The sequence below is a fragment of the Lathamus discolor genome, chromosome 3 (genome assembly GCF_037157495.1).
Source record: "Lathamus discolor isolate bLatDis1 chromosome 3, bLatDis1.hap1, whole genome shotgun sequence".
Lineage (NCBI taxonomy): Eukaryota > Metazoa > Chordata > Aves > Psittaciformes > Psittacidae > Lathamus > Lathamus discolor.
This window is the reverse complement of record NC_088886.1, coordinates 91,852,394-91,878,089: the sequence shown is the minus strand read 5'-3', so window position 1 is coordinate 91,878,089 and position 25,696 is coordinate 91,852,394. Positions and strand designations below refer to the sequence as shown.

The 25,696-nt window shown below is 35.9% G+C and overlaps 1 protein-coding gene across 1 annotated transcript in view; it reads right to left on the bottom strand.

Moving 5' to 3' along the window:
* The window catches only part of KCNH7 (potassium voltage-gated channel subfamily H member 7), a 243,728-nt gene that overhangs the window by 67,832 nt on the left and 150,200 nt on the right, over positions 1-25,696 (bottom strand). The window contains exons 4-6 of the mRNA XM_065670557.1: positions 14,080-14,504; positions 10,177-10,197; positions 6,260-6,474 (exon numbers count right to left, since the gene is read on the bottom strand). Coding sequence (XP_065526629.1) covers positions 6,260-6,474; positions 10,177-10,197; positions 14,080-14,504 — 661 coding nt within the window. The remainder of the gene's footprint in view (positions 1-6,259; positions 6,475-10,176; positions 10,198-14,079; positions 14,505-25,696) is intronic.

Genomic DNA, 25,696 nt, shown 5'->3' with positions numbered 1-25,696 from the left:
CAGATCACTGAGCATTTGGTTCAAAGTAGTAACAAAAAAGAGATCACACAAAACACTGATTACTCAAAAGTATAATTCATAAGAGTTACTGGATACTTTTTCCCAAGTCAGCACAGTCAGGCAATCCCTTTTTCAGAAGGGTAGATCTTGGGGGAAGGACATGGACTAATTAAGGATGCATCCAGGTTACGTGCTTCAAAGCAGCTGGGCTTTCCGACTGCTCCAATTTTACCATATGTTGTGAAATCTTCTCAAAACACTGCAGCAGTTCAGATGCCTTAGTCTATTCAGCTGTCACAAAGAGAAGAGGTTCTATTCATAGAATCATAGAATAGTTAGGGTTGGAAAAGACCTCAAGATCATTTAGTTCCAACCCCCTTGCCATAGGCAGGGACACCTCACACTAAACCATCCCACACAAGGCTTCATCCAACCTGGCCTTGAACACTGCCAGGGATGGAGCACTCACAACACCCCTGGGCAACCCATTCCAGTGCCTCACCACCCTAACAGGAAAGAATTTCCTCCTTGTATCCAATTTAAACTTCCTCTGTTTAAGTTTTAACCCGTTACCCCTTGTCCTGTCACTACAGTCCCTGACGAAGAGACCCTCCCCAGCATCCCTATAGGCCCCTTCAGGTACTGGAAGGCTGCTATGCGGTCTATTGGAAGGAAGGAATATTTTGTCTTTCCCAGTTTCTGTGAATCTGTAACTATATTGGCCATTTTATTACTTGATGCAATTGCAAGTGATTCCAATGAAAATGCCATGTTTTCTTCTGAAACTAATCAAAACGCTGGGCTTTATTTTCTGCTTCCTTGTACTTTGCATGGCTACTTGCTCTGGTGAAAAGAACCTGCTCTCCAGTTTTGGTGACATCTTTCCACAGGTATAAGTAACTACCCTGAGACTGGGGTATTTTTATTAGTTTTGCCATCACCATGATGTTCTCTACTTCTTTTCACATACAGTGTGTCATACCTCCTAAATGATAATGAAATGACACACATGTATACTATTTCTATAACTACACCTGTAGTCATTACAAAGATTAATTCTATAATGACAATAAAAGATGCATGAGGGTGCTAAGTGTGATTATAAACAAAAGGAATAATTCCTGTATAAGTTATGATCATTGAGATAATAGAAAAAATAAAATGCTGACTTCATTAGGAACCGGTAATATAAACTTTCCATACAGTATCTAGGGAATGTTGGCTCTGCTTACCCTTCAATTTCATTATTATATATATGCCTTGCTCTGTAATTGGAAGACATCAAAATTGTTTTCCCTTAATTCAGAATTTTCTTCTTCAGATCAGCTTGCATTCCAAAATGAGCAGTCTTGAAATGTTGTGTGAGCTACTGCATGATGTTGTAAACAGCGCAGTGTGTCAGCTGAATCAGACTGCTAAAAAAGTATAGATCAATAATTTGATTTATTTTTAGGTCTTATATTGCTCCTCTCTGTCCTAGATGCTGCTAGTCTTCTTTTAGACTGAAAACCTGAAGGTCAGTTTGAAGTCATGTTCACATAATAGTTCTTTTTATATTGACAGCTGAGACTGGCCTAGGGGGATATTTTTACTTATTTCTTTATCTTTTGGGGAGCAGAATAGAGTCTGGCCAGATTACAAAAACATGCAGTGAAACTACAAGGTCTGTTACTTCATACATAACTTCAACATTCACTGAGAGCACAGAAGAGCTGTGGGTGTTCAGCACGCCTGCAAATCAGATTACAATGTCCAATCATCAGTGTAGTCCATTAAGGTATATATTTATAGTTCTGCCATATAACCAGTTTCGATATGTATTTCCTACAGGTGGTGGATGATGAAATCAATTTTAAAAGTATTATTTACAGGATGATTAAGTATCATAGAGTTTTACCTTCCTGTAAGTCAGTTATTGAGACAAATCATAAACAACAGATACACAGTGGGTCTTTCAACCACATGCTATACCTCAACAGTGAAATTTCGAAGAGATCAATAATCTCTGAACATTAATGATCAGGGCCCACAAAACAGTTTTTCTTAAACTACACAACAAATAAATAATTTATAAGCTTATTAAGTAGTCCAGCTATAGTTTGTTGCCAGTGTTAATCCATGGGTATTCAGGAATTCTCTCTTTTCTTTGAATATAAGCAAATGTACTGCTTATATATGTACTACATATGTAATCTTCATGATGCTCTGAGCCTGTCCACAATAGCGTTCACAGCTTTGGAGTCATAAATCAGCATGAACTGCATGTGTAAGAACATTTAAAATAGATCAGTATTAAACAGAATATAAAACCGCTTACTGTTGCACATATACACGCTGTAATTGGAAGGTGAGAAGTCTTCTTTATGAATTCATCAAAAATGTTAAGGTTCAGATGGCAAATTTTTGTCCCACTGCTTTTTTAAATAAAAGTCTACTTTTTATGCTTCAGGAAAGACGTGTCTCTTTCTAACAATCAGTGTCAGGACCCCAAATGAACCTGTCAGTGCAGAAGAGTGCAGAAATTGTACTGCCCCCTGAACAGACTGTATAATAAAAAAAAAAAAAACCCACCATAAAATAATAATAAAAAAATAATTTTAAAAAGTAAGTTGAGACTCCTTTAGAAGATAGTCTAGCTTAGCACCTCTGGAAATTATAACGCAAAACATTAAAAGAAAAAACTTTTAGTAAAGCAGATCGGAAACTTAAACTTTACTTTCGTGACATATATCTACATTGGGATATGACAATGCCAATTTTTCAATAGGGGTTATCTGGCAGCTATTATTGGGCTAATCTTCTAAGTAAAAGTCAATGTTATGCTGAAATGGGCATCTGGAAGATGTTACGCTACTTGTTTTGATCAGCAAAGACCAAGGTGAAAGGCTGAGCGATTGAGGTATCTACTTATTCAGGACCATTCCATGTGCAGAACTTCACTGCAGGCTACATCTTAAGGCAATTTTCTTCTTTTCATAATGTCCTAAACATTCCTGCTAAGTAGCAAGACAATACTGGGACGGTCTTTGCATTAGAATTTATAACCTAGCTCTTTTTTAAGAGATTCATTTTGTTTTGCATTATTTAAAAGGTAAGATGCTGAAGATTCTATTTATTTATTAAATTGTGCAGTGAAATCTTGTTATCTCCAGCTGCATTTCAAAGTTCACATTTGTCACTGAAACTATCAATCACTGTCCCACAACATCATCTGTTCCTTCCAAAATAATTTTCTAAACTTTATTCTCCAGTTTGCTCCTAATTTGTTTCAATACAATCTTACTGCTAAAGCATTTCACTTCTCTTTAACTGCTTTCCAAATCTGTATCACTTGCTTTAAACACAGTGGCTATGTCTTTTTTATTTACTTTATTCATTATTCTTCCTCTGCCTTCTGAAGGTAGCTATGTGCCATTCCCTCCTTTTTCACTGTCTTCACTACCTGAGTTACTTCTCCAGACAGTGCATGGTAGCTGTCTGTCATCCCTGGAAAGAAAAACTTCTTCTTCTTCCTGTGCTGCTGATGCTTAGTTTGTGATATTATTGATGCCTGAGAGAGAATCCAGAGTGCAGTGATACAGATGCGAGGATCACTGATACCTTAGTGTGGTGCATACCAGAGTCCATGTCTCTATATTTACAGTTGCACAGTGAAAGAAGCCGCAGTAGTGGAAATATCAGGTTATAGCAGAAGTACCAAATTTCTCAGCAAAGCTGAGAAAATAAAAAGGTGAGAAATACCAAAAAATGAGTACAGAAAGAGAGATGAATGGATATTTGAATGGCTCAATATGTGATTGTAAGTGACCTTCCATGTCACTAAGTCCTGCAATCCCAGAAAAGCACATCATGTTATCTATCCCTTTATTATATTTCTCAGGTTCTGACAACATTTGGAATTCCTGCCCTAATTTCTTTTATTAGAAGAGTAGTCAGAATGTCACTACTCTGATTACGGGTGATCTTTTAACTCACCATGGCCATTCTGTACTCATATTGCCCTCTGTACATTTTTGATGCTGTTTCAAAGAATTACGTGGGCTATGTCAGCGTGAACATATCTTAATTATCTCATCTGACATTTCTGCTGTATTCTGTTTTAAACATTGTGCTTGAACCTTCCAAAACCACTTTAGAGTTATTCTGCAGATACAAAATGGATCTATGGGCCTATGAAAAGTTTTATGAAGAGATTTACAGGCAGACATGCAGTGAAGCATTTCAGAGTTTATCAGAGCCTGACTCTGATAAAACACATTGAAATCACTGGGGATTAGAAGCATAAACAGGACTCATAAACAGGACTAAAATAAACCACTTTCATCTTCTAAATGTCTATTTCTAATCTATTTAATTAATAACCAGCTAACTAGATCTTTGATTATCAAATTCAGTAGACCTAAATTTATTTATATCGTCTAGGAGTTCTTCCCTAATCCTAGAGTTTAGGCTGCAGTTGCAACTAGAACCATTGATAACTGAATATAATAAAAGAAAAAAGGAACAGCTGTGAGAAATTCTTTATAATTATGATGAATGGCATATTATCAAAGTTTACTATGCAAATTGTACTCTGCACATTGGTTGAGATAGTTCTAGAAAAAGACATAAACCAATGTCAAATTAAATTGGAAGTCTTGTGTGAAATGTAAAGATTTTATACAGCACTTCAAATTTTGTTAGCATCAGTGTTTCTGGAAAGTTTAGCTGATCCAAGCTATTTCTATTGGAACTTCTGATAATACCTAAGTTGTTTGGAGAATAAATATACTTGTTAGTTATTCATTCATTCATTCATTTACTTAATTTTACCCATAACAGTGTCATTAGTACATAGAAACTTGGCACTCTGGCACTAATTATCCAGTTAGATTTTTGAAAAGAAAAAAAACCAGCTAACTAATAAATCAAGCTTGACTTATGCTTACTTATAAAAAATAGGTTTTTTAATCAAGCTTTACTTTTTACCATAGTATCTGTGAAAAGATTTTTATGTATGACTACAATAAATAATTTGAAACATATCAAAATGGATCCAGAAGTGATCAAATCTCTCACAACTGTCCAGGGAAAAAAGTACAATGGTTGCAAATTCATGTTATGTATCAAAGACAAAATATATAAAAGATAAAAATCCAATTACTTTTTAGGCAGTAACTGATCTCGAAATAGAACTGATAGAACTTTTTTCTCTATTTCTCTAGGAGGGTGTACAATACATTCATTTTTATACCCAGCAAAGGAGTAAGAGCATGGACAACATCTGGCATAGTACCACTGTAGAGAAGCTGCAGGCTCTTCTGAAGGCAAGTCAGCAGTAAGTCAAAAGTTGCTCTTGACAAGATCTTCCTTATACAATTTCTATCTTCATTCTAATACAAAGCACTTCTAACTTCTTTCTGCCTGTCAGTGGACAGGCATTTAAGGGCTGACACTGCTTACTAAGGCTATAATTGGAACTAGATGATCTTAAGGTCTTTTCCAACCCTAACTATTCTATGATTCTATGATACTGTCATGTCTTAATATTTTTTTTTCAGTATGCTGTACTTCGGTAGCCTGTCTTAGCCAATCTCCATATGACATTACAACACAAATGTAATAATGACACTGAATAGAGCTGAATATTTCTATTTCCTTCAGAGGGCACTGTATCTGTCTTACAGTGAAGAAATATGCTATCTTGAATTGTTTTCAGTTTTGTTTCAATTGCATGACTCATTCCCATGTATGACAGAATATATCATATATTCAGTCCATTCAGGTATCTGCTTTCCATTTTAGCAGCCTTTTTGATATACACATATAGAAGAGATGCACAGGAAAGAGCATTATGAGAAGCCAAAGAACTGGGACAGAAATTACAAGACGTAATTGTGATCCTCATAACAGTGGAACAATCACTGACCATGTGTTATCCTGATGTGCTTTGCACTAGTCAGCAATTTGTAAAGCTGAGAAAAAGAAAAAAGAATGAAACAAGCATTTATGAATGACAGGAATCACTGACATTAGTGGACTTATTTAGTGCAGCTTTTATCATTGAAAAACAACAAAAAAAGAGTTTGTTAGCAGCATCATGTAATGTGAACTATTTCATGTGTGACTGAATTGGAGGTAAAATAAGTAATGGTTCAAGCCATTCAAATTGTCTTGGAAACATGCAAATCATTCATGAAAAAAGTATCAATCTATTGAATACACTGATAATTGCCTCCACAAAACTGAAAAGGGACTAAAATAATGGGTATTACCTTACCTGGGTAACCTTCTCTGTTACATTGTGCGTTCGGTCTTTCACCTTAGGTGCAATAATCGTTTTCTCCGAAGAAGGAGGAGATGAAGATTTTTTTTCACTTTTGATATCTGAAAAGTTCAGTGTGAGTTGAGGAATTTTGTTGATTGTACTGTATTTGTTGAGATTTGAATCCGATGTGGATCCCAATAGACTTGACTTGATATGATTAAAAGGCCCTGAAAAATAAGAACATATACTCAATATTTGACAAATACAGAGAAATAAGTTATCATTAATGTTTAAGTGGGATATGTCAAAATGACAAGGGAGACTTGTTAATAAATAATTTTACAAATTATCTACATTTTAAAAACAACTCTGTTGCTAATGAGAATCAAATCTAGTATTGGATGTAAATATAAAAATTCCTTTACATAAAGCTCCCAATATTTTTTAAAAAGTCAGTGGATTACAAAGTACACAATGCATCCAGCCTTGCTTGTTTTTATGCTACTGGATATGCTGCTATGGTCCATTATAATGCTGGCTGAACATAAAGGCTATATTCTCATTTCTTTATAAAAGTGGAAACAAGAGATGCAGTTATATAAATGTGCCTGGACTGAGCAAAGGCTCTATTATCATATCTGTACTGTTGTTCATGCTTACATGATAGTTAGAACCTTTCAGTAAACTGGAAAATTGAGTAGACCTCTGCTCTACCCCTGTTGACTCATCAAGTAACTTTGTACTTAACCAATAAAAATATTAACCTCACATTGTCCTAAAAGCCTTTAATTTTGGCATATCAAACTCACAAAATTTATTTCTTTAACTGTCATTACCAACAAAATATTGAAAACAATAGGGATACCCATACGTAGAATATTATTGGAGTATTTAATATACACTTAAACAGACTACTTTAGTGCCTCATGATAGATAAAAAATGCAGAGTTTGTATACTTCATGAGGTACATATCCACTATAATTATTCTTTTCAATATTGGAAAGAGTTCTTTGTGCAACAAGAAAGCAATATAACAGATTAGAATACTCGTTTTGTACTTTCTTCAGAATTTTGGTCCAGAAACCAAAAGTATTCACAGCAAGAAAAAAATTATTTTGAGAGTAATACCAGTAAGAAAAGAACTGTGAAGAAGTTTAGGCAGCAAGAGCTAGATCCTATTATTGATTTAAGAAAAAATCCAAGTGTTGGAGTCAGTTACAATGTGTCTATGTCTGGGATCCAACAGTACTTCTCAGATCCACATGAGAATCTTACTGCATCCTATTACTATTACAGGCAACAATGTGGTGGTTTTTCTTTTGACTGTTTTGAGGGGGCTTTTTTTGTTCTGCCTAGAGGGAAACAAGAATGGGTGCTATGATTAAGGAATAGCCAGTGGGACAGGTAGGCCTATAGGGTAAACTGCAGAGTCAACAGCAGAACAGCTGCATTGTGTTTGTAATGTGTGAACAAGTGAAATTCAAAGCAACCAGCTGCCTGGAGATAGCTGGAGGGAAATGTTTCAGGCAGTACTCAATTTTGCATCTTTCTTTTTATTTTTCTTCTTTAAAAAAAAAAAAAAAAATTGCTTTCTTAGCTTAGTAGGATTTACACACGCTTTCTACCTCCTACATTCATGTTAATTTTATGTTAATCTGGGTTAGAGATAGAAATCACCTACTACTCAATTTTGAATTTAGCCACTGTGCAGAATGGAATTCAAGATAACAAGGGTAACATGATAGCAACTTGAGTGCTCTCCTCAGAGAGCGCAATCCAGTGGTTCTAGTAGAAGATCATCTGATGTGAGATAGACAAAAAGTTGTGGGTAAGTACTCTAACCACTAAACTACAAAACCAGTTCTTCTTTCCCTCCTTAGGCTAATGAACCTAGCATATTATTTTTGGAAAAGTTTCACTGGAAAAAGGAAGAAAGCACTACCTTTCTTCTATAAGCAATGCTAAAAAGCCTGGTACTGAGGACAGTGCCAAGGAACTAGAACACTGTGCTTGGACATCTTTTGGCCCAGGTAGAACTTGAATCTATCTTTTACATCATCTACACAAGTCTGTACAAAAAGTGGGTTTTGAGATAAATCAGGGCTGTCTCCTCACAAATTAGTGAAGTGGCTAATCTGGCTGGTGTGTGTTATATATGTATGGTCAGACTGCAGGTTTTCAACTCTACTTCCCTACATAGTTATAGTAATTAAAAGTTTTTGAATATTGAGTAGGTTTAGATATGAGCTTGGTCTCATTTTGGGGCAGTTTGTTAAGTGAACAAACTTCTTGATACCTAGGGAACTCAAAGGTAAGAGGAAACTAAGGGAGCTCAGGCAAATCCATAATTAGATAGTAGAAGATTTATTTTTTTAATAGTAACTTTATAGATGTTTAAATTGTATTGAAGCTTTCTTTTCTGGGATTTAAATCTTTTATTGCTTCTATTCCAAAGGGAATTACTCTCTCCTTTGCTACCTAAGACTCATGCTCTAGCCTGTGACATTAGACTTAACTGCACATGGGAATAAAACCTTGGATTTGTTTCCACCTTCTTTTGATTTAAAAAGTGGTGATAGGTATGTTTGTATCTCATTGATAATGGTAATTAATTGAAAGACATTACTAGCTTAAGTAGAGCCCAGGCTGGCAGCTATTGAGCTGGTACTTGACAGCTAGCGGACCTTTGCTAGTGTCTTTCATAGCAGAAGCAGAAAAAGAAGGCCATAACTAATCACAATTACAGTTGACACTAATTGGCACCCTGATTGACAGTTTCAGCAGAGTGTCCAAGAATTGAATGAGCAGGGAGAATGACATGCTTCTGCCTACCCTACAAAGGAGATTCTTTAAGGTTAAGTTTGAACTCCCTGTCTTTACAGTAGGATTCCATTGTCCCTGCTTACACAATGCATTGAGAATTGATTTCACTCTCCTGAGCTGTCAATCCATCATCTTTCACCAGCAGTAAATACATTTATAAAAGTTGTTTTGGATTACAGAGACTGCATTTTTTTCCCCCACAACATTTTGCCAACATACACATGAAGCAAATGCAATGATTTTGTAGTTCACAAACTGCTCTACGGAATCTAGGTCATGCACTGCATGCAGTTTAGAAAGAAGGCTTTACTAGGTGCACACACTTTTTGCATCATGCATGAAGTCACAAACCAGTTTTCAGACATAGCTACAAACATTGCAATTAAACTGAATACTTTTGTTTTGAATTGCTTTCTAGAAATGGAGGAAGTAACTTAAGAATATGTTCAAATAGCTTCTAAAAGACGTAGCTCAGTGCTGGTGAATAGGAAAAACTGCACTAAATATTATTTATACATGAAATTGGCAATGAAGTTCATGCATGCACATTTTAATACTACACGAAGCTTGAAACCATACCCCCTGCCATCCAGGAACGTGAAACTAGTTTTAAGGAGAGAAAGGAGGAATAAGTGAAGATACTTCCACAAGGCTTCTGATTACCAACTACTTCATTTTTGAGATAGTTAACTGAAAACTAAGCACCTTAAACCAACAGATTGTTAGTGGCTCCCACCCAACTTTGACAGGAAAACTCCTAGTAGCTTCAACAGAAGTTTTGCCTGAGTTAAATAACTGAGGTAAAGAACTATGATATATTCTATCTCCCTCCCTTCCTTTTTTTGGAATGAACTGATAATTAAGTCAGATGGCCATTTAAGAGCTATGCCTTCACTTTTTCCAGGAATTGGTAGTTAGTGCTTTCAGAGGATAGTTAAGGGAATAACTACATGTTTAACAAATGTAATTTAAATGATGCACTTGGCCCTAGAGAAATCAGCATGAAAATGTTGCATTTGAACATTTCACACAGCAGGCAAAGTAACATGCCATAAAGTGTGGCTGTCTGAAACACTGGAAGATACAGTCTAGATGTATACTTTACCTTTGACATTGCGACCATTGTCTGGGTTTCAGCATAATAAAAGTGAAGAAAAAGAGAGAAAAAAAAAAGACAACTAAAATCTACATCAGAAAAAGCAGAAAATATTGCTTCAAAATATGTATGTAGACTTCTAGTTAAGATGAAATCACTTTGACAACTGAGAGATTATCCGTAGAACTGTTTGTTATAGATCAGCAGGTAGTAGTATTGGCTGAGGCCGCCCAGCTGCAGGTGGCAGTGCAAACTGGATGACTGCATGGGTGTGGGGCTGCGCAGGTGGCCCTGCACAGACCCACAGGCCCCATGCCTGCCCATGACTTGCAGGACGAAAGGTTTTTAACATAGCAGCAAGCTGAGCAGCACCTTTCTGAACAGCACGGAGGAGAAAGATGTATCTTAAAAGCTTCTTCAGCTCTTAGGTGCCTTTCTGCAAGGTAACAGTGGGAAAGCTCTCTGTCCTCACAGGCACACCCGCCCCTGAATCCTCTCATGACATCAACCCTCTTTGGGGAGAATATTATTGTTCTTGTTGTTATTATTTAATATTTTTGTAAAGAAGCTACACAGGTGGGTAGGTAAGCACCACCGCTATTCGTGGGTGTGCAACGTGACCCACAGGCCCCCCCTACCTGGCTGCTGCAGCTCAGAGTGGATATAATGCTGGGTGAGGTAGTGAAGGAGCCAGGGCCAGTCGCAGGACATGGCCCTGCCCCTCTGTGCCACTGGCCTCTGTGAACAGGTTGCCGGCTTTCAAAGGTGCACTGGGCTCGAGCTGACATTCACCTGCAGTTGTGCCCTGCTGGCAGGCCACTGCTGAGGGCTGAGGTGGCTGTGCCCCTGTCCATCCCAGCGGCAGGCCTGTCCCTGCAGAGGTCCCACCTCAGCCCTGCTTTGGAGGAAGGCTATGGCCTTTGCCCGTGAGGGGAACTGGAGATGAATCTGGGCTTGTCTATGGTGTCATGTCACACCTGCTGCTTCTCTGGTTTTCCTCAGCTTCCCATGGGCCAGGGAGCTTGGGACACTGAGCTGTAATGCAGATTTTGTAGGCTCAGTTAGTCTCAAAAGCTTGTTTTTTTTCCTTTTTTTTTTCTTTTTTAAGGCTGCAGGGATGTTACTGAGGGAACTTTCTGAAGAGAATAAAATTTCTGACGAGTCCCTGTGAACTGGTATGAGCCTGCAAAATCTGGATTTCTGGCATTTCAAGTGAGAAGGGCTTGCTTGGAGTTTGGGTGGTAGGTGGGAGACACAGTCCCTGCTTCTTTTGCTGTAAATAGGCAAATTTAGAATGGAATTCAATTGAGTACACGCAAATTTAAAATCCTAAACTGTCATTTTTACGGTAATACCTTTCAGCATGCAAGTGCCACAGCTATGATAATTTTACAGTGATAGGCAACTAGGCTACACAAATTCATTTAACACATGAAATAATTTGTATTCTCAATTGCGTTATCTTGCAAGAAAAAAATTTGACCATGGGTGAATTACTGTAGTTAATATTGAGCTAAATAATGCTGTTCTGTCAGAATTCTATTATGCTGGTTCAACTAATATTACTTGAACTGGAAGAGGTGGAAAAAAAATTGAGTCCTGAACTGTATTTTCAGACAGAGTAGTAGTTTTCAGTGGACTCAGGAAAAATTGGAATTATTAGGATCAGTAAACAAAATAAGAATAGAATGGAAAATACATTAAACTCTATGCTTCCCACTGGGACTGTAGTTTACTTTTGCTTTTTGTACTTTACTTTTACTTCTGTCTTTACATCCTCCAGCGCAGCATCTACAACTTCTGCTCAGAATCTTTGAGTCCAGAGAAGATGACTTAGGCTGGATCTTGGTTGCCTAACTTATACGGATAATTCTTTAGCAACAATAGGGGTTTATGGCTCACTGTTGAGTAAGGCAAGCAGGACCCGCTGGTTAAATTTGAACATCTTTTCAGCATAAGGTGCCAAATTCTAATATGCTTGGAAGCAGATGGCAAGGATGGTTACTAAGTCCAATGCAATTCTGACAGCCATACTCTGTCCTGCTGTACTGTCTTAGAATGTGCACGTATGACCAAAACTTAGGGCCAAATTCTCTACTATTTTGTAGCTTATGCAGAGTGAAGTCAGAGTGGCAGTGTTTTATCTATTTACACTGTAAATTATCACAGTACACGAGAGACCATAGGAGTTCAAATTAATTATTTACTCCTCATAGTAAAATTTATTTTCCTTAGTATTTAGCATTTGAAAAAAAAATGATTCAGTGAAATAGAGCTAGAAATTTTTGCTTCTCGATGCAGCTAGCGTTAAATTATGTGGTGATTTTTGCATGAGCTTCGTACCACCATAACCAAAGAAACTTATTTTTACACTTTTTCATCATATAACTATATGAAGATTGAACAGTTGAGAAGTGCTGTAATGAAAATAAGTTCTGAAAATAGAAATTGACAACACAGATATCTTTAAATGTGTTTTATTTGAATGGGTTTTTTTTTATATATATCTGGGTCAATTGAAGCCAAGATAAAGCTTATGCAGTGGTCCCAAAGACATGCCAAGGTTCAACCCTCCACATCTTGATTTTGAAATCTTGGCTTGAATGTGAACATGAAATATAGCAAAATGGTATGGTTTGGGATGGATTTAATTTAATTTTCGGGTTCATTTGAAATGACAAAAATCAGAGTCCAAAAGAAACAGAAATTAGAAAAGATGTGTTTAACCATTATACTTAATACACGAAAAGTAACTGGAAGGAATAATTAGTTCTGCTATTCTAGGAGTTAATCTGTGTGGCAGGGAAGCATTCGGACTTATATTTTAGGAGATGTACAGAAGCAAAGAGCCCTTGATGCAGATCTTCTGGAAGGCAGGAGAACTTAAAGGAATTGTATACTTGCGGTCAATGTATAGGAGAAAACCAGATAATCACTGAAAGTGAAAATTCATTTTCTTGCTTATTTATGTATCTGCACACAGTCTTCCATGACATATGTGTTTGGAATCTTAAAATACTCCCCATATATTTCTTGTAATCTGGCTTGAATAAAAATTACATAATTTGGGTCATTAGGCCATCGGTAGCTGCTAAAGTATTGTATGTGTGGCACTTTTTTGCAAAAGCTAGTTTAAGAGATGCCTCTCCATTCACAAGGCTTTCAAACCTCTGTTTGCTAAGCTGTTTTTCCAGGTTTCTCAAACTCCCCATCTCTAACAAGAAATCATGGACCACACTCCATGAGTTTGTATAATTAGGAGAGATAGTAGAAAAAAAAAGACAGAGAAAACATCTTTGAAAATTTTGCTGGTTGTAAGAACATACTAACACAAAGAAAATCACACTTAACGTGACTTTTACACTAAGCATTTCGCCATTTCATTGAGTATTTCACTAAGTGTTACACAAAGTATTTCAGTGAAGTTGCTAAAGATATTTTGTCCAGTGTGAGAGAAAATCACATCTAAGTGTTGGATTGGTGCATATAAAATGTACACGTTAGAGATTTAAGAAAAATAAACTGTTCAATCTCTGAAGTAGTGTTTCATGCAATCAAAGATAATCTAATATATGAGATTATGGGACAGAACTATGCAAACAATTTTATCTTGATAACCTAATTTTCTCCCTTCCCCCTCCTCAATACCAGTATTAGCTTTAGGAAGGTTGGGCCCTATTTTGCTGTATTGCCATGGAGAAGGCAGATGGTACTGAGTAGCCCCTTGATTTTACTAGTCTGTGTAGACATGAAAAGCCGTATTTAGTGTAAATAAACCTGGTATATTTTAGACCTTAATATTTTTAGTGTGCATTTGAATATTACAGGTGATTATATTTAGTTTCGCTTACAAAACAATGATAATTATTTTCTTAGTACGTCAGGGAGTACTAGATTGACTTTCTACCGTACCTTCACTTGCATGACGGTCCCTAAAAATGTTCTTGGGATGGACGTTAAAGCCTTCTATGTCATGTACTGAAGACGCTCGCCGTATGCTACAAATGCTTTCCTTTGATCTGGAATGGGTTAGCGGATTGCTTGTCTGTATCATATCAGGGTAAAGTTTGTCCCATTGCTGTTTAGGTGACGAATGGTCAAGAGGTCCTGATATATTAACCAAAGGTGAACATTTACTGGGTTGAATTAGTGCTTTTGTATCATCCACTTCTGAAGGACTACAGCTTTCTTTTGTAGGTGATTTAAAGTGCTTCATTGCCACTGAGTCATCGCTGTGCTTAGATGAATCGACTATCACTGCATCAGGGTCTTCCTGTGGTAAAGACTGCTTTCTGTATGTTAAAAGTCTCAGTCCAGGTAACCGGAACCCAAGAAGTCTGCCTACATGTAAACACATAAAAAAGAAGAAAATATTACATTATCTTCTTGTCATGAAAATTGTCTTTTTTTTCAAACACAGTCAACACGCATAATAATAGTGATAAATAATTGACCTATTCCTAATAAATTACAATGCTTAGCAATGGGATGTGTAAATATGGAAATATTATTTAGCTGTAAGTTTGTTACGGTCATGGTTTTAAAGGATTTAATATTTCAGTCAGACCAAAGTTACTGAAGTCAGGATAAAGATGGCAGCATTTATTCTGCAGTCTGTTTTAAAAGAGAGAAGGTATCAGTTCTGATTGTCCTTTCTAAATTAAAAATCTTTAAATCTATAAATGGCTGCTAGAACACATCAAACTACTTTGCTTGGTAGCTGTTGTCCTGTAATAGGTATTTGTGGACTCTGTTATTAGTGGAACTCTGTGTGCTTAAAAGTGAACTGCTGATTTATTTGCTACAAATTAATCAGGAAGATACTCGTGTTAATCCTTCAGGGAAGAAAAATAAGTTGTGTAACAGTTTTATCATAATCCTTTCCAATACTTGCATCTTACAGTTGAATGAAATGTGTACTCTGAATGAGTTTAAAATGAGAAGTAAACGAACATGCAGGAAGAAAAAAACAGTGACACAGCTCTCAAGCCTCAGTTGCACCTATATAACGCAATTAACTTTTGTACACTTGCATTAGAGTGGACTTAGTCAGGCTTGGTATATTGAACAGCAGCGTAGGCTATTCTGAATGTGTGGAAAACTAACAAACAACTTTGTGTAATCATAGAATGGTCTGGGTTGGAAGTGACCTTAAAGATCATCTAGCTCCAATTGCCCTGCCATGGGGAGGTAGTGGTAAGAAATGTCAATAGCTGAGAGGAAGTGTAAAATATAGCACAAATAAAGAAAATATAAGGAAAGAACTGTAAAATCTACAGACTATCTCTCATAAAAGCCACAACTCCAGATAGCAAATATTTTAAGGTATTGTGTAACACAACTCGAAGATGGAGGCACAGGGACTTCTGATGTACAGAAAGCATCGTAAACAATTTAGAGAAAGAAATATTTTAAGAATAAACAAAATAAAATAATTGAAATTACCAGATGTCATTGCATAAACAGTCTGACCTATATAATAACTTCTTGTCACTCAACACTGCTACACGAGTGTTTTCCACAATGAATCAATAGCAACATTATTTCTCAGAGGACATTTTGAAATGTCTTGGTTTTCCCTCTTACTAGGATAAGAACTTCTGTTTTGGATAACATTTAATTTTGTTTCGGTCAGTTTTAACCACCAGCATTAGTAACTTGCTAATGTTCATTAATATTTAGCACTAAAACTTATCATCCCATACTGAAATGTTTTGAAAGTCTTTCAGTGACATTCATGAAAGTCATTCTTACACAGTAAGTGTAGTGCAAATGATGACACAGTTGAATTATTTAATATTTTAAAATGAATGCCCTATATATTTAGTATTTAATTTATTTTAAATTCTAAGTGAATGAAAGTGAGAATGCCTTGCACTTGTTAAAGGAAAACCTGTGTAAGTAAAGTTGCTATACTACCCAACTCCACAGGTCCATCTAGTACACTGTTTAAGAACTACTACACTGTGTTATTTCTCCCAGTAAACTTATTCAGTTTCTGTCTATCTGCAGTTCAGAAACTTTCTGAGCCAGATATTGTGTTGGAACTGAATGTTTGGTGTACCTTACATGATTTTGTTTCAGTGTTTTTGAAACAGAGTTGTACTTTGACCTGCAAAGGATCCTATGGGAAACAGTTCCATAATTTTTGGCATTCCTTTGTGAAAAAGTACTTCCCCTTGCTTGCTATAAACCTGTTGCCGTGGTGGTTCTTATGATAATAAAACTTTTTATAGTCTCAGTAGTGTTTATAGCTTTTTATATGTCTATTGCATTCCTCTTTGTATACCTTTTTTCCAAGCAGAAGAATGCTACTGTATTGTGTACTTCTGATCATCCTTCGCACTCTTCTTACTTCCTTTTCATTTCTAATGCATGCAATTTTGACAGTGACCTGAGCTACTTCCAGACTTGGGATCAGTGCAGTGACATAATGGCTTTTTGTTTTGATCTTAGCTCCTTTCCTTGTAATTCCTAATATTTGGTTGCCTTTTTGAGTTACCTTCCTAGCCTGTGCTGATTTAAGATACTTTCACAACAACTGAGAGATTCTTTCTTGATTGGTAACAGCTAATTTAGTCTCTATTATTAGTCTGTATTAGTCTATTATTAGTCTGTAAAAAAATTTGTTTCCTGTTTTAACACTCGGTAGCTCAGTATCATAGCATATGTCTGTAAAACTCATATCATATTCTAAATAATTTTGTGATATCTGCAAATATTCTTCCCTCACTGCTTGTACATTTTTTATCCAAGTAATTAAAAATGTATTGAATAATAAAGAACCTGGGAGAGTCTACTTGTAACATCTCAGTATTTAGAAATCTGGCCATTTCTTCCCACCCTTTCCTCCCCTACTTTAAAATATAAATCCATGTAGCAATTTTTCTTTTTTTTTTTTCTGACAGCTTCTGAAAAAGCTTGTTGAATTCCAGTGTTTAGCATTGAATCTATTACTCCAATGCATATACATGCAAACAGTACAGCAGACAGAAATCTCTGTGACATAAAACCAGAGTAATGATGTTTTAAACAGCAGCTAGAGGTGCCAATTTTCAGTCTGCATAGTGATAATCAGCAGAGTGCACTTTGGAAACGTGTATTTCTTTTACTTACTAAGTATACTTTAGCAAACTGCTTACAATTGAAATTAGTAAAGTACATAAAAAAAAATTATTATTTTAAAATGCATGTAGAAGTGAGTTGTAAAGCAGTTTATAAATCAATTTCGAAAGTTTATTGCATCAGAAGTGAAAGAAATACTATAATTCTTTTTTCATCAATTACATTGAACTTCTTAAAAATACCATTCATAAGGTTTTCTGGCATTAGACACCATTAAAGGCTTTTTGCTGGCACTCTGTTTTAGTCATATTCATGGTGGTGCAGATGGTCTTTTCTGCTTCACCAAGTTAATATGACCATGTTGTACTGCATTACTGATTTAGCTGTCTAACTGCAGTTCAGCTGGAAAGAATACTCAGCAAGAATTTTGCTTCTTGCTAAGACTCTTGGCCATGAAACAGAAAGCTTGAATGAGCTGTTCTTCTTTAACTGTAATAAATGGTCTCAAAGTTAAAATCCCTATTTCTGTTTTTTAATTTGAATATGCTTTAGAGGAAGAGTACTGTTATTCTTCTTCAGTGTACAGATAATGAGCTACATGACGTTGGAAATTCAGCTCTCTCCTGTAGTCCTGCAGCTAAAGCTACCAGGAGGCCCATTCAGAATCTGTCTGGTTTATGTTACACTTCCTTGCTCAGTCCAGTAATATTACAATTTGTCAAGAAGAAAATCCATGGCCTTAGGCCTACTGTCCCAGTACATACTAGAAAAGTAAGTGGAAGCTTTCCTGGCTGTCCTGGGTTCAGCAGTAGCAGTTATTTTTCTCCTTCTTAGTAGCTGGTGCAGCACTGTGTTTTGACTTTCGGCCTGGGAACAGAGCTGATAACACAAATGTTTTAGTCTTACCAAGTACTTTCTGAGCCTCATGCTCTGCCAGGCAGGAGGGAAAGCCAGGAGGAAGCAGAGACAGGACACCTGACCCAAACTAGCCAAAGAGGTACTCCATACCACAGCACGTCATGCCCAGGATGTAACGGAGAGTTACCCGGAAGGGCTAGGGCACTGGCGGGCTGGACGAGGTATTGGTCGGTGCTCGGTTGGGTATGGGGGGTGAGTTATCGGTTGGCTGGTGTAGAGGTGTTGTATTCTTCCCTCTTGTTATTTCCTTTATCATTATTATTACTGGTGGTAGCAGTAGTGATTTGTGTTATACCTTAGTTACTAAACTGTTCTTATCTCAACCCATGGGAGTTGCATTCTTTTTGATTCTCCTCTCCGTCCCTCCGGGAGTAGAGGGAGGGAAAGAAGGGGGCAGGGGTGAGTGGACGAGCTGTGTGGCTGGGTTTAAACCACGACACTGGCATACTGAATATGGGGTAAAATCTTTTGTTTGAAAGTGGACAACCCCTGCTTTGTGTAGGTATGATATCAGAGCAGATTTATCTTGGCTTACAATACTAAAACGTTTTTGAGATGCACCTAGCTATTTGCCATAAATATACAGATAACATTACATTCAAATCCTTATGTTGCACTGAAGTTGAAGGCTAGATTGCCAAATTCTTCTTAGTGCTGAGTCAGAAATTTGTATAATGCTAAGAGCAATTGAAGAAAGTAGTTGAATCTGAGTCACAATTCCAGGCTTATGTTCAACCTCCTCCTTTCAAACCTTGCTTCTCTGAATAAGTAATTTGCAAGTGAGTTAATCTGTTAGCTGCATTTATTCTTTATGCTATCTCAGCTAACCCTTACAGTTTCTAAATAGTAGAACTCTGTCAAAAAATATACTGCAGATAAGAAAGGACACTTCTAAACTGTTTGCAGACATAGTTATCTCCAAAGTCCCAAGTTCAATTGACTTTTCTTGCCTCCTGAAAGAGGTTTTTTTTTTTTTTTTTTTTTGTTTATTTCTGTTTCATTTTTGGTGAGATCAAAGGAGAAGATATTTATAATAAATAAAATGTTTTGTTTAATAGTTTTGTGAAAAAAGTGTAGGAACCCCCCCATCTTTATAAGAAAAAATAATAGCCTTGCTTTTCTGTAAGTATTGAAATGGGAAATGTTAACATTGATGGAAAATTGCAATTCTTAAACACTATATACCATCGTACAGAATTCTGTAGGAGAGAAAAAAATGACAGTTGAACCAAGGACAGTTCAAAGACCTTATCAACAGTTAAAAACAGATAAAAGCTAAAAACAGTTTTTGCAACGATCATGTTTGCAATTTTCCTGCCACATCAATACAAATTTCATTTTGAAAGTGGGGTATTCCAGTAAAAACATATAAGAAGATTTTTTTTTAGTAGCCCAATACATTTGCATGGCAAGTTAATCCACCATCTGTTCTGTGCAAGCATTCTGTAACAAGGAAGAGAAATTTGGTCTGAATATTGCCTTGCTACAGTGAAGATACTGCTCAAACTTCTAGTGATGAAAAATGGATACTTACATACTAGACATAGTGGCAAAGTCGGAGAAATGCCTACAACCAAGAGAGCTATACTTTCACTACATTTTCTTTAGTATTTTTAGGACTACTGGTAGATGCTATGTGCTATCCCAAATTCTGTTTCGGCCATGTCAACGTATATGGGATTCCTGATTTCCTATCCTGACCACTGCAGAAAGGTAGCCCTAAGAGACAGCAGCTGGGAAGTCATGATGGCTCCTCAAAGAATTGCTCAGCCTTTTTTTGTAGCATCTCTAGTAGCATTGTTACTTTCATGATGATGCAGAGAAGTACCCAGAAACCAGTATCTGAAGCTGCTTTCAGATGTCAAGTCTATTAGACTCTCAAGCTTCTCTGGATTTAGACTTTCAAGAATCAAACGCACTCAAATGCACAAAAAGTTTGCAAAAGATAAATTAAGTGAAATGTAGAAACTGTTGGAACTGTTTCCTGATATGACATGTCACCTGTTCTAGGCTGAAAATTAACCCAAACTCTGAGCTGCCCATGTGCCAGTACAACCTGTTAACCATGGCAGAATGTTGAAGAAAGTCAAGCCTTGGATAGTTTTATCACAGTGGATGACTGGTTTATTTATAATATGAAACACTACTAGTTTTTTAGTATAAAACATGTTACTTTTTTAGTATATAAGATTAAAGAATACAATACATATATTCACAAAGATCAACTTATTCTAGACAGAGGTAGATTTCCTTGTCAGGGGCATGTAAAGCAGGTTGATTAGGGCAGACTATCCTCCAAAGCACAGGCTAATTCAACAACACTTTTGTTCTGAAACTTTCCCAAACAATGAGCAAAATTACATTCACAAAGGAGGCATGAGTCAGCTCTTTGCTGAAAGGTTTTCTGACAACTGAATGTCTACTGTCAAGGAATTTCAAGATCTAGTTTATCAGAAATATAGACACAGACAATTACTAAATTGCTGCTCAAAGACTTGGAAATACCATTTAACAGCTCATGCAACAGATTGAAGGAAACAATTGCTTTTGAGAAATGGAATCCCTAAACAGTGACAGTCTAAAATAGCAGCAAACACTTGCATGTACTGTATGCAAACACTGAGGCAAGTGATACTGCCTTATTTTCTGTCTGGGCTCAGCTGGTCTTAGGACAAAGAATTACAGCAAGAGCCAGTTGAGGGTTTTTTTTTTCAGTTCTTTCCCCCCAAATGCAGAGAAGCATACATAAGCGGGTCATTTTCTTGCTTTGTAAGATTATGAAAATTATGATGTGGTTATGAAATAATCTTCATTTATTTTAAGACAGTAAAGGGAAGGTATATCCAATTATTAACTTTTTAAGTTCAAATTTGTAATTCTCAGATACTGCATACACATTTTTTTCTGAATCTTCTGGTATGGTTTATATTTTGGCACTTCTTTTAGTTTTCTCTAAAATTTAAGGTTGTACTTGAGTTTTATCAGTAACAGCAATCTTTATGTTCCCTTATAAGTGAGAAAGGGGTTTTATCTCTGTGCTAGTGATGGCACATTTTTGTCTTCAGGCTATGCTTCTCCTAAGAGGAGAACAGCTAAAAGAACAATATGGTTCCAGATCCTCTAGTCTACACATAAGCCTCTGAGGCAGCCTATCAAAACATGAAAGGAAGGGCATGAAGTCTAGGGCTAGAGGTAGGGCTATGCTGTGTGTGGTTGACCAGTGAATGTAGTCTGAACAACATTCTCAAGGTCTCCCTCAAAAGACAGAATGTTTATACCCTTGGATGTTAATATGAACCTGTACATTTACCTGTCTGGTTTTATTCCCATTTGTTGATAGAGATATTACTTCATTGAATCTTATTTGTTATGTTAACATTATAGGAGTTACAGTGTTTTTGTGGAAAAGCCATAAGAAAAATAATTTTTGGTCCCTTTAAAAAGAGGCTTCTTGCATTTTTATTTCTTAGCATAATCAAAAGTGGGAAAGAAGAAAAAGGTAAATAACTGTAATGAAATAAAACAGCAAGCATTACAACAAATATTATATGCAAAAAAATTGGGTGTCTCAGTATTTTACTTGCTGAGAATATGGTGGGTTTTTTGATAGTTCAAAAAGAAGAATTAATTCCATCTATTAAACCAGGTTCTCAAGAAATTCTCAACCCTTCCTCACCTTGGTTGTCAGGCTTCATAGAATAAAAATATATTGCCTTTGTCTGAGACAGGAAGCCTGGAGAAGTTTAACACTGAATTTGTATAACGATACCAAATTCTGCAGTGTGTTTTGTCTCATATTGATTGAATTTTTTTTATGCTCTGCATACAAGAACTTTCAGTGATAATAAGCTAAAAAGCAACACTACATTTGGATTTTATATGTCATATAATTATATTAAATTTAATAGTTTTGCTGTTATAGACATAGTTTTGCAGAAATAAGTATTCAGAGAGTGGGAGCAAGAGCTGTATTTTGACTTGCAGTCTTCTAGAGTTATATAAAATGTAATGAGATCTTGAAATAATAGAACCAGAACAAAGCAATAAAAGGACTTTAGTAGACAGAATTTTAGAAGATAGATTTACCTGAAGAAGAGCCACTCGAAAGGTTGTTACCATCTGAAATACAATTAAACTAGATTTACAAAAAGCTTTAGCTTAAAAAGACACAGATTCAAAAAATAAACAGACTATTAAGAAAAGTTGGTAGAATATAAAATTTCCACACATTTTAGAAGCAAATTCAGGTAGCTTGAATTCATATACAATGTATGTGATCTGCAGAAGGATTGTTCTAAAAGTACATTGCCTTTTTATTTGGCAAATTTAATAACTATTCCATTAAGAAGTATACTTTTATAATTACCAAGTTTGTTGCATAGATCAATATATGTTTCCAATTACTGAATTTTAAAGTTGGCTAATGTTTCAGGCAGAAAACTAAAGAAGGTGTATCCAGACTAACATGCTATTTCTCATGAAATGGAACCTCTTCCAATTTCTTACTGATAATTTCTTTGCTAGGAAATGCCAATTTTGTTTGGAAGAAACTTATTGAAAAGTTGAAGAATTCATAATCTCCTTAAGAAGAACAGACTATTCACTGACACTTGTTCAGAGTATGACATTAGAGAAGTTCCATGTTCCTGATAAGGCTCACTTATTTCATGAGCTTATGGGAAGAACTCAGACTATACATCTCTGCCGATTGCTTTCAGGTCTTTGAAATGGTCACGTTGCCTGAGTGTTATGCTTTTTAATATAATCAAGTAATAATGGTAGGAATCTATGCCTGAGAAATGAGATGGAGTGGTAGTAAATCCCCTTATTTTTATTTATAGATCGATTTTGTTTGCTTGCCTTAAAATAATGTCTACTCCCTGTTCAGTAATATAAATAACAAAATATGATCCTTATGACTAGTGTCCATCTGCTTAAATCCATTTAATTATTTTTTTCTGCTTCCTATTAGAGTCCTCTTTGTCTAAGCTTGAGATAGCTTGATTGTTTTGATTTCTCCCTCTTCAAGGTTAAAATCCCTAACTCAATTTCAGAAGCGCACAAATGTGTTAAGTTCTCTGTGCTAGTCCTTATTATGAATAATAGAGACATATGTCTCTCTCCTCTGTCAGAGAATGATGTAAAGCTCACTGCCTTTATACTTTCCTGAGGGCATGTATTATAATGCGGGATGACTTTTCAAAATCATTATCCTAGCCTTCAAGCTACCTTACAGAACACACCTGTTTTAAATGTCCTGAAAGGAACACGTGGATAGGAGACCTCTTAAAAATTAATAAAAATATAGGACTGGAAGAAATCTTCTGTATCTAGTTCAATCTAAGACTCTTTATCATACTCACTTTTCATACTTGCTATGTATTTATTTAAACAGGAAAAGGCTCTGCATAGCCAAAGTATTGTCAGTTTGTGTTCCTTATCCTGCTCAATGTGCACAAATCAGCTCCACTGAATATGACTGAAAGCTCGGTCAATTCCTCTTGGGTTTGTGATCTCTTTAGGCAGAGATTGCCTTTTTTACTGAATGTTTGTACAAGATATAGTGCAGTAGCTCTGTGATCCTGGCTAGGAGAGGTTGTAATGCAAACAGCTAATTACAGGGGTTGAACAGAATCCAGGGAGGCTTCCTTTCTAATCTGACTCCCAACAGTAACCATCATGAGGAAACAGAAATATAGCCACTTGTATTTCTGTCTGTAAACTACGACTAATAGAATTCATTTATCTTAATGGCTGTTCTGTTAGTTAGGCTGTTAGGTATTTGTGGAGCACTGAAGGTGAGACAGAAGCTCTTCTGTCTTTTATTGGTAATTGTTTTTTGGTTATTTTCCTTTGCTAGGAGTTCAACACAGTCTCAGTTTACCTAGCATTCACTGTAATTTACCTTGCAGACAAATACACATATTGACACTAGGGTTGTCAGAACTATTCTTCTGGTTGGCTAGATAGAAATCTTTGTCCTCCTGGACACAATTTTTCTTGACTAGCTCTCACTTATGATGATTTTTCTCCCTGTGGTGCAACTAAAAATAAGACTTTGAACAAATTCCTCATTACATTTTGGGCAAAGTCAGGGGATTACTATTGCTTATACATTCCATGTTCTATGTGGCAAACTTGTATGCCTCAAATGATATACAGTATTTCATGACAACATTGTCTTCCAGATGTGTTTAGAAAATATATGCTTGCCTCTCGCTAAAGTGCTATGCTTACTTATATGGCAAAATGCTCTGCACAGAGGAAAACAAACACTGTTTATTGAGTTAACTCTTTGGATTAAAGGCCCGATTTTCATTTCAGATGTACTTGTTTTATTTGTAACTTCAGTGTATTCAGTGATCTCTAATCCTAAAGTATAAATCCATTTATAGGACCAGGAGAGAGGCAAACTTGTTAAAGTGTAAGCACCTTAAAAAATCTTACTGCTTGGAAGGTTTTTAGCTATTTTAAGAATATTATTAGCCTGCTCATTTTGTTTGAACCTTAACCAAAAAGTACATGTTTATTGGATGTATAACATCCTTTCATTTCCTTTAAAGGAAGAAACCTGAGAAATTATTCCAGGGTGTCTTTAATAGTCTCATAGATTTTTGAAGTGAGAAAATAAGACAATCCTCAAATATCCCTCTCTGGCAGAATGCAATTATATGCTTAATCAAATAACTTTTGTGCTTTCTCCCGTGAGATAATGAACACTGAGTTTGGGAATCAGTATTAGCTTATAGGTTAGTACTTCTAGCTAGTCATAATGTTTTGAAGTTAATTGAATAAAACCTTTGATAAAGTTGCCTCATCTGACTTTAGCTATTTTAAGCCTACATATTAATAGGAGTTTTGCTTCAGAGAGGACTAGAGTAAATGCTAGAAAAAGCACAGTAGTCTTTGAAGACAAATCAGAATTAAAGTTCTGAGAGATTCTTATCTTCTGCATGTGTACATTAGAACCCTACAAATGGTCTACTTTTGACTAGGAAATTTGCAGTTATGTTCATCATATTGAAGTCAGTGTCCTCAAATCTATGACTGTCAGTGTAAAATGGCTGCTTATTTTCTCTGTGTTCATTCTGTGTTATGATTAATGTTGATATTTTACAGTTACTAGTTTTACAGGCACAAAGTATTTGACAGCTCTGAAGAAGAGAATCAGGTGCCAATAGCAAATATTAATTCATACCACTCATTCTGTAAATATATGTAAAAATTCCTCATCAAATTAGTTGAGTAGATGAACATGTCAGATTGGAATGCTTGACAGATTTGGGAATAAAACTGGACATTTACATTCCCTTTCCTCAATAGATAATTTAAAAGCCATATTTATATGCAGAAGTTATAGTAGCTTAACATTTTATAATAAAGAGTTTAATGAAGTCTGTACAACACATTGTACAGTCTTATTTTGGTTGGCAACTGTTATTATATACAAATTTAAATCATAATTCAGTAGTGTTTACATAGTTTTTTTGCTAAACCAGTATAAAATCACATCTCTTCTTAATTTAGTATTTTTCAGTGAGTCTAA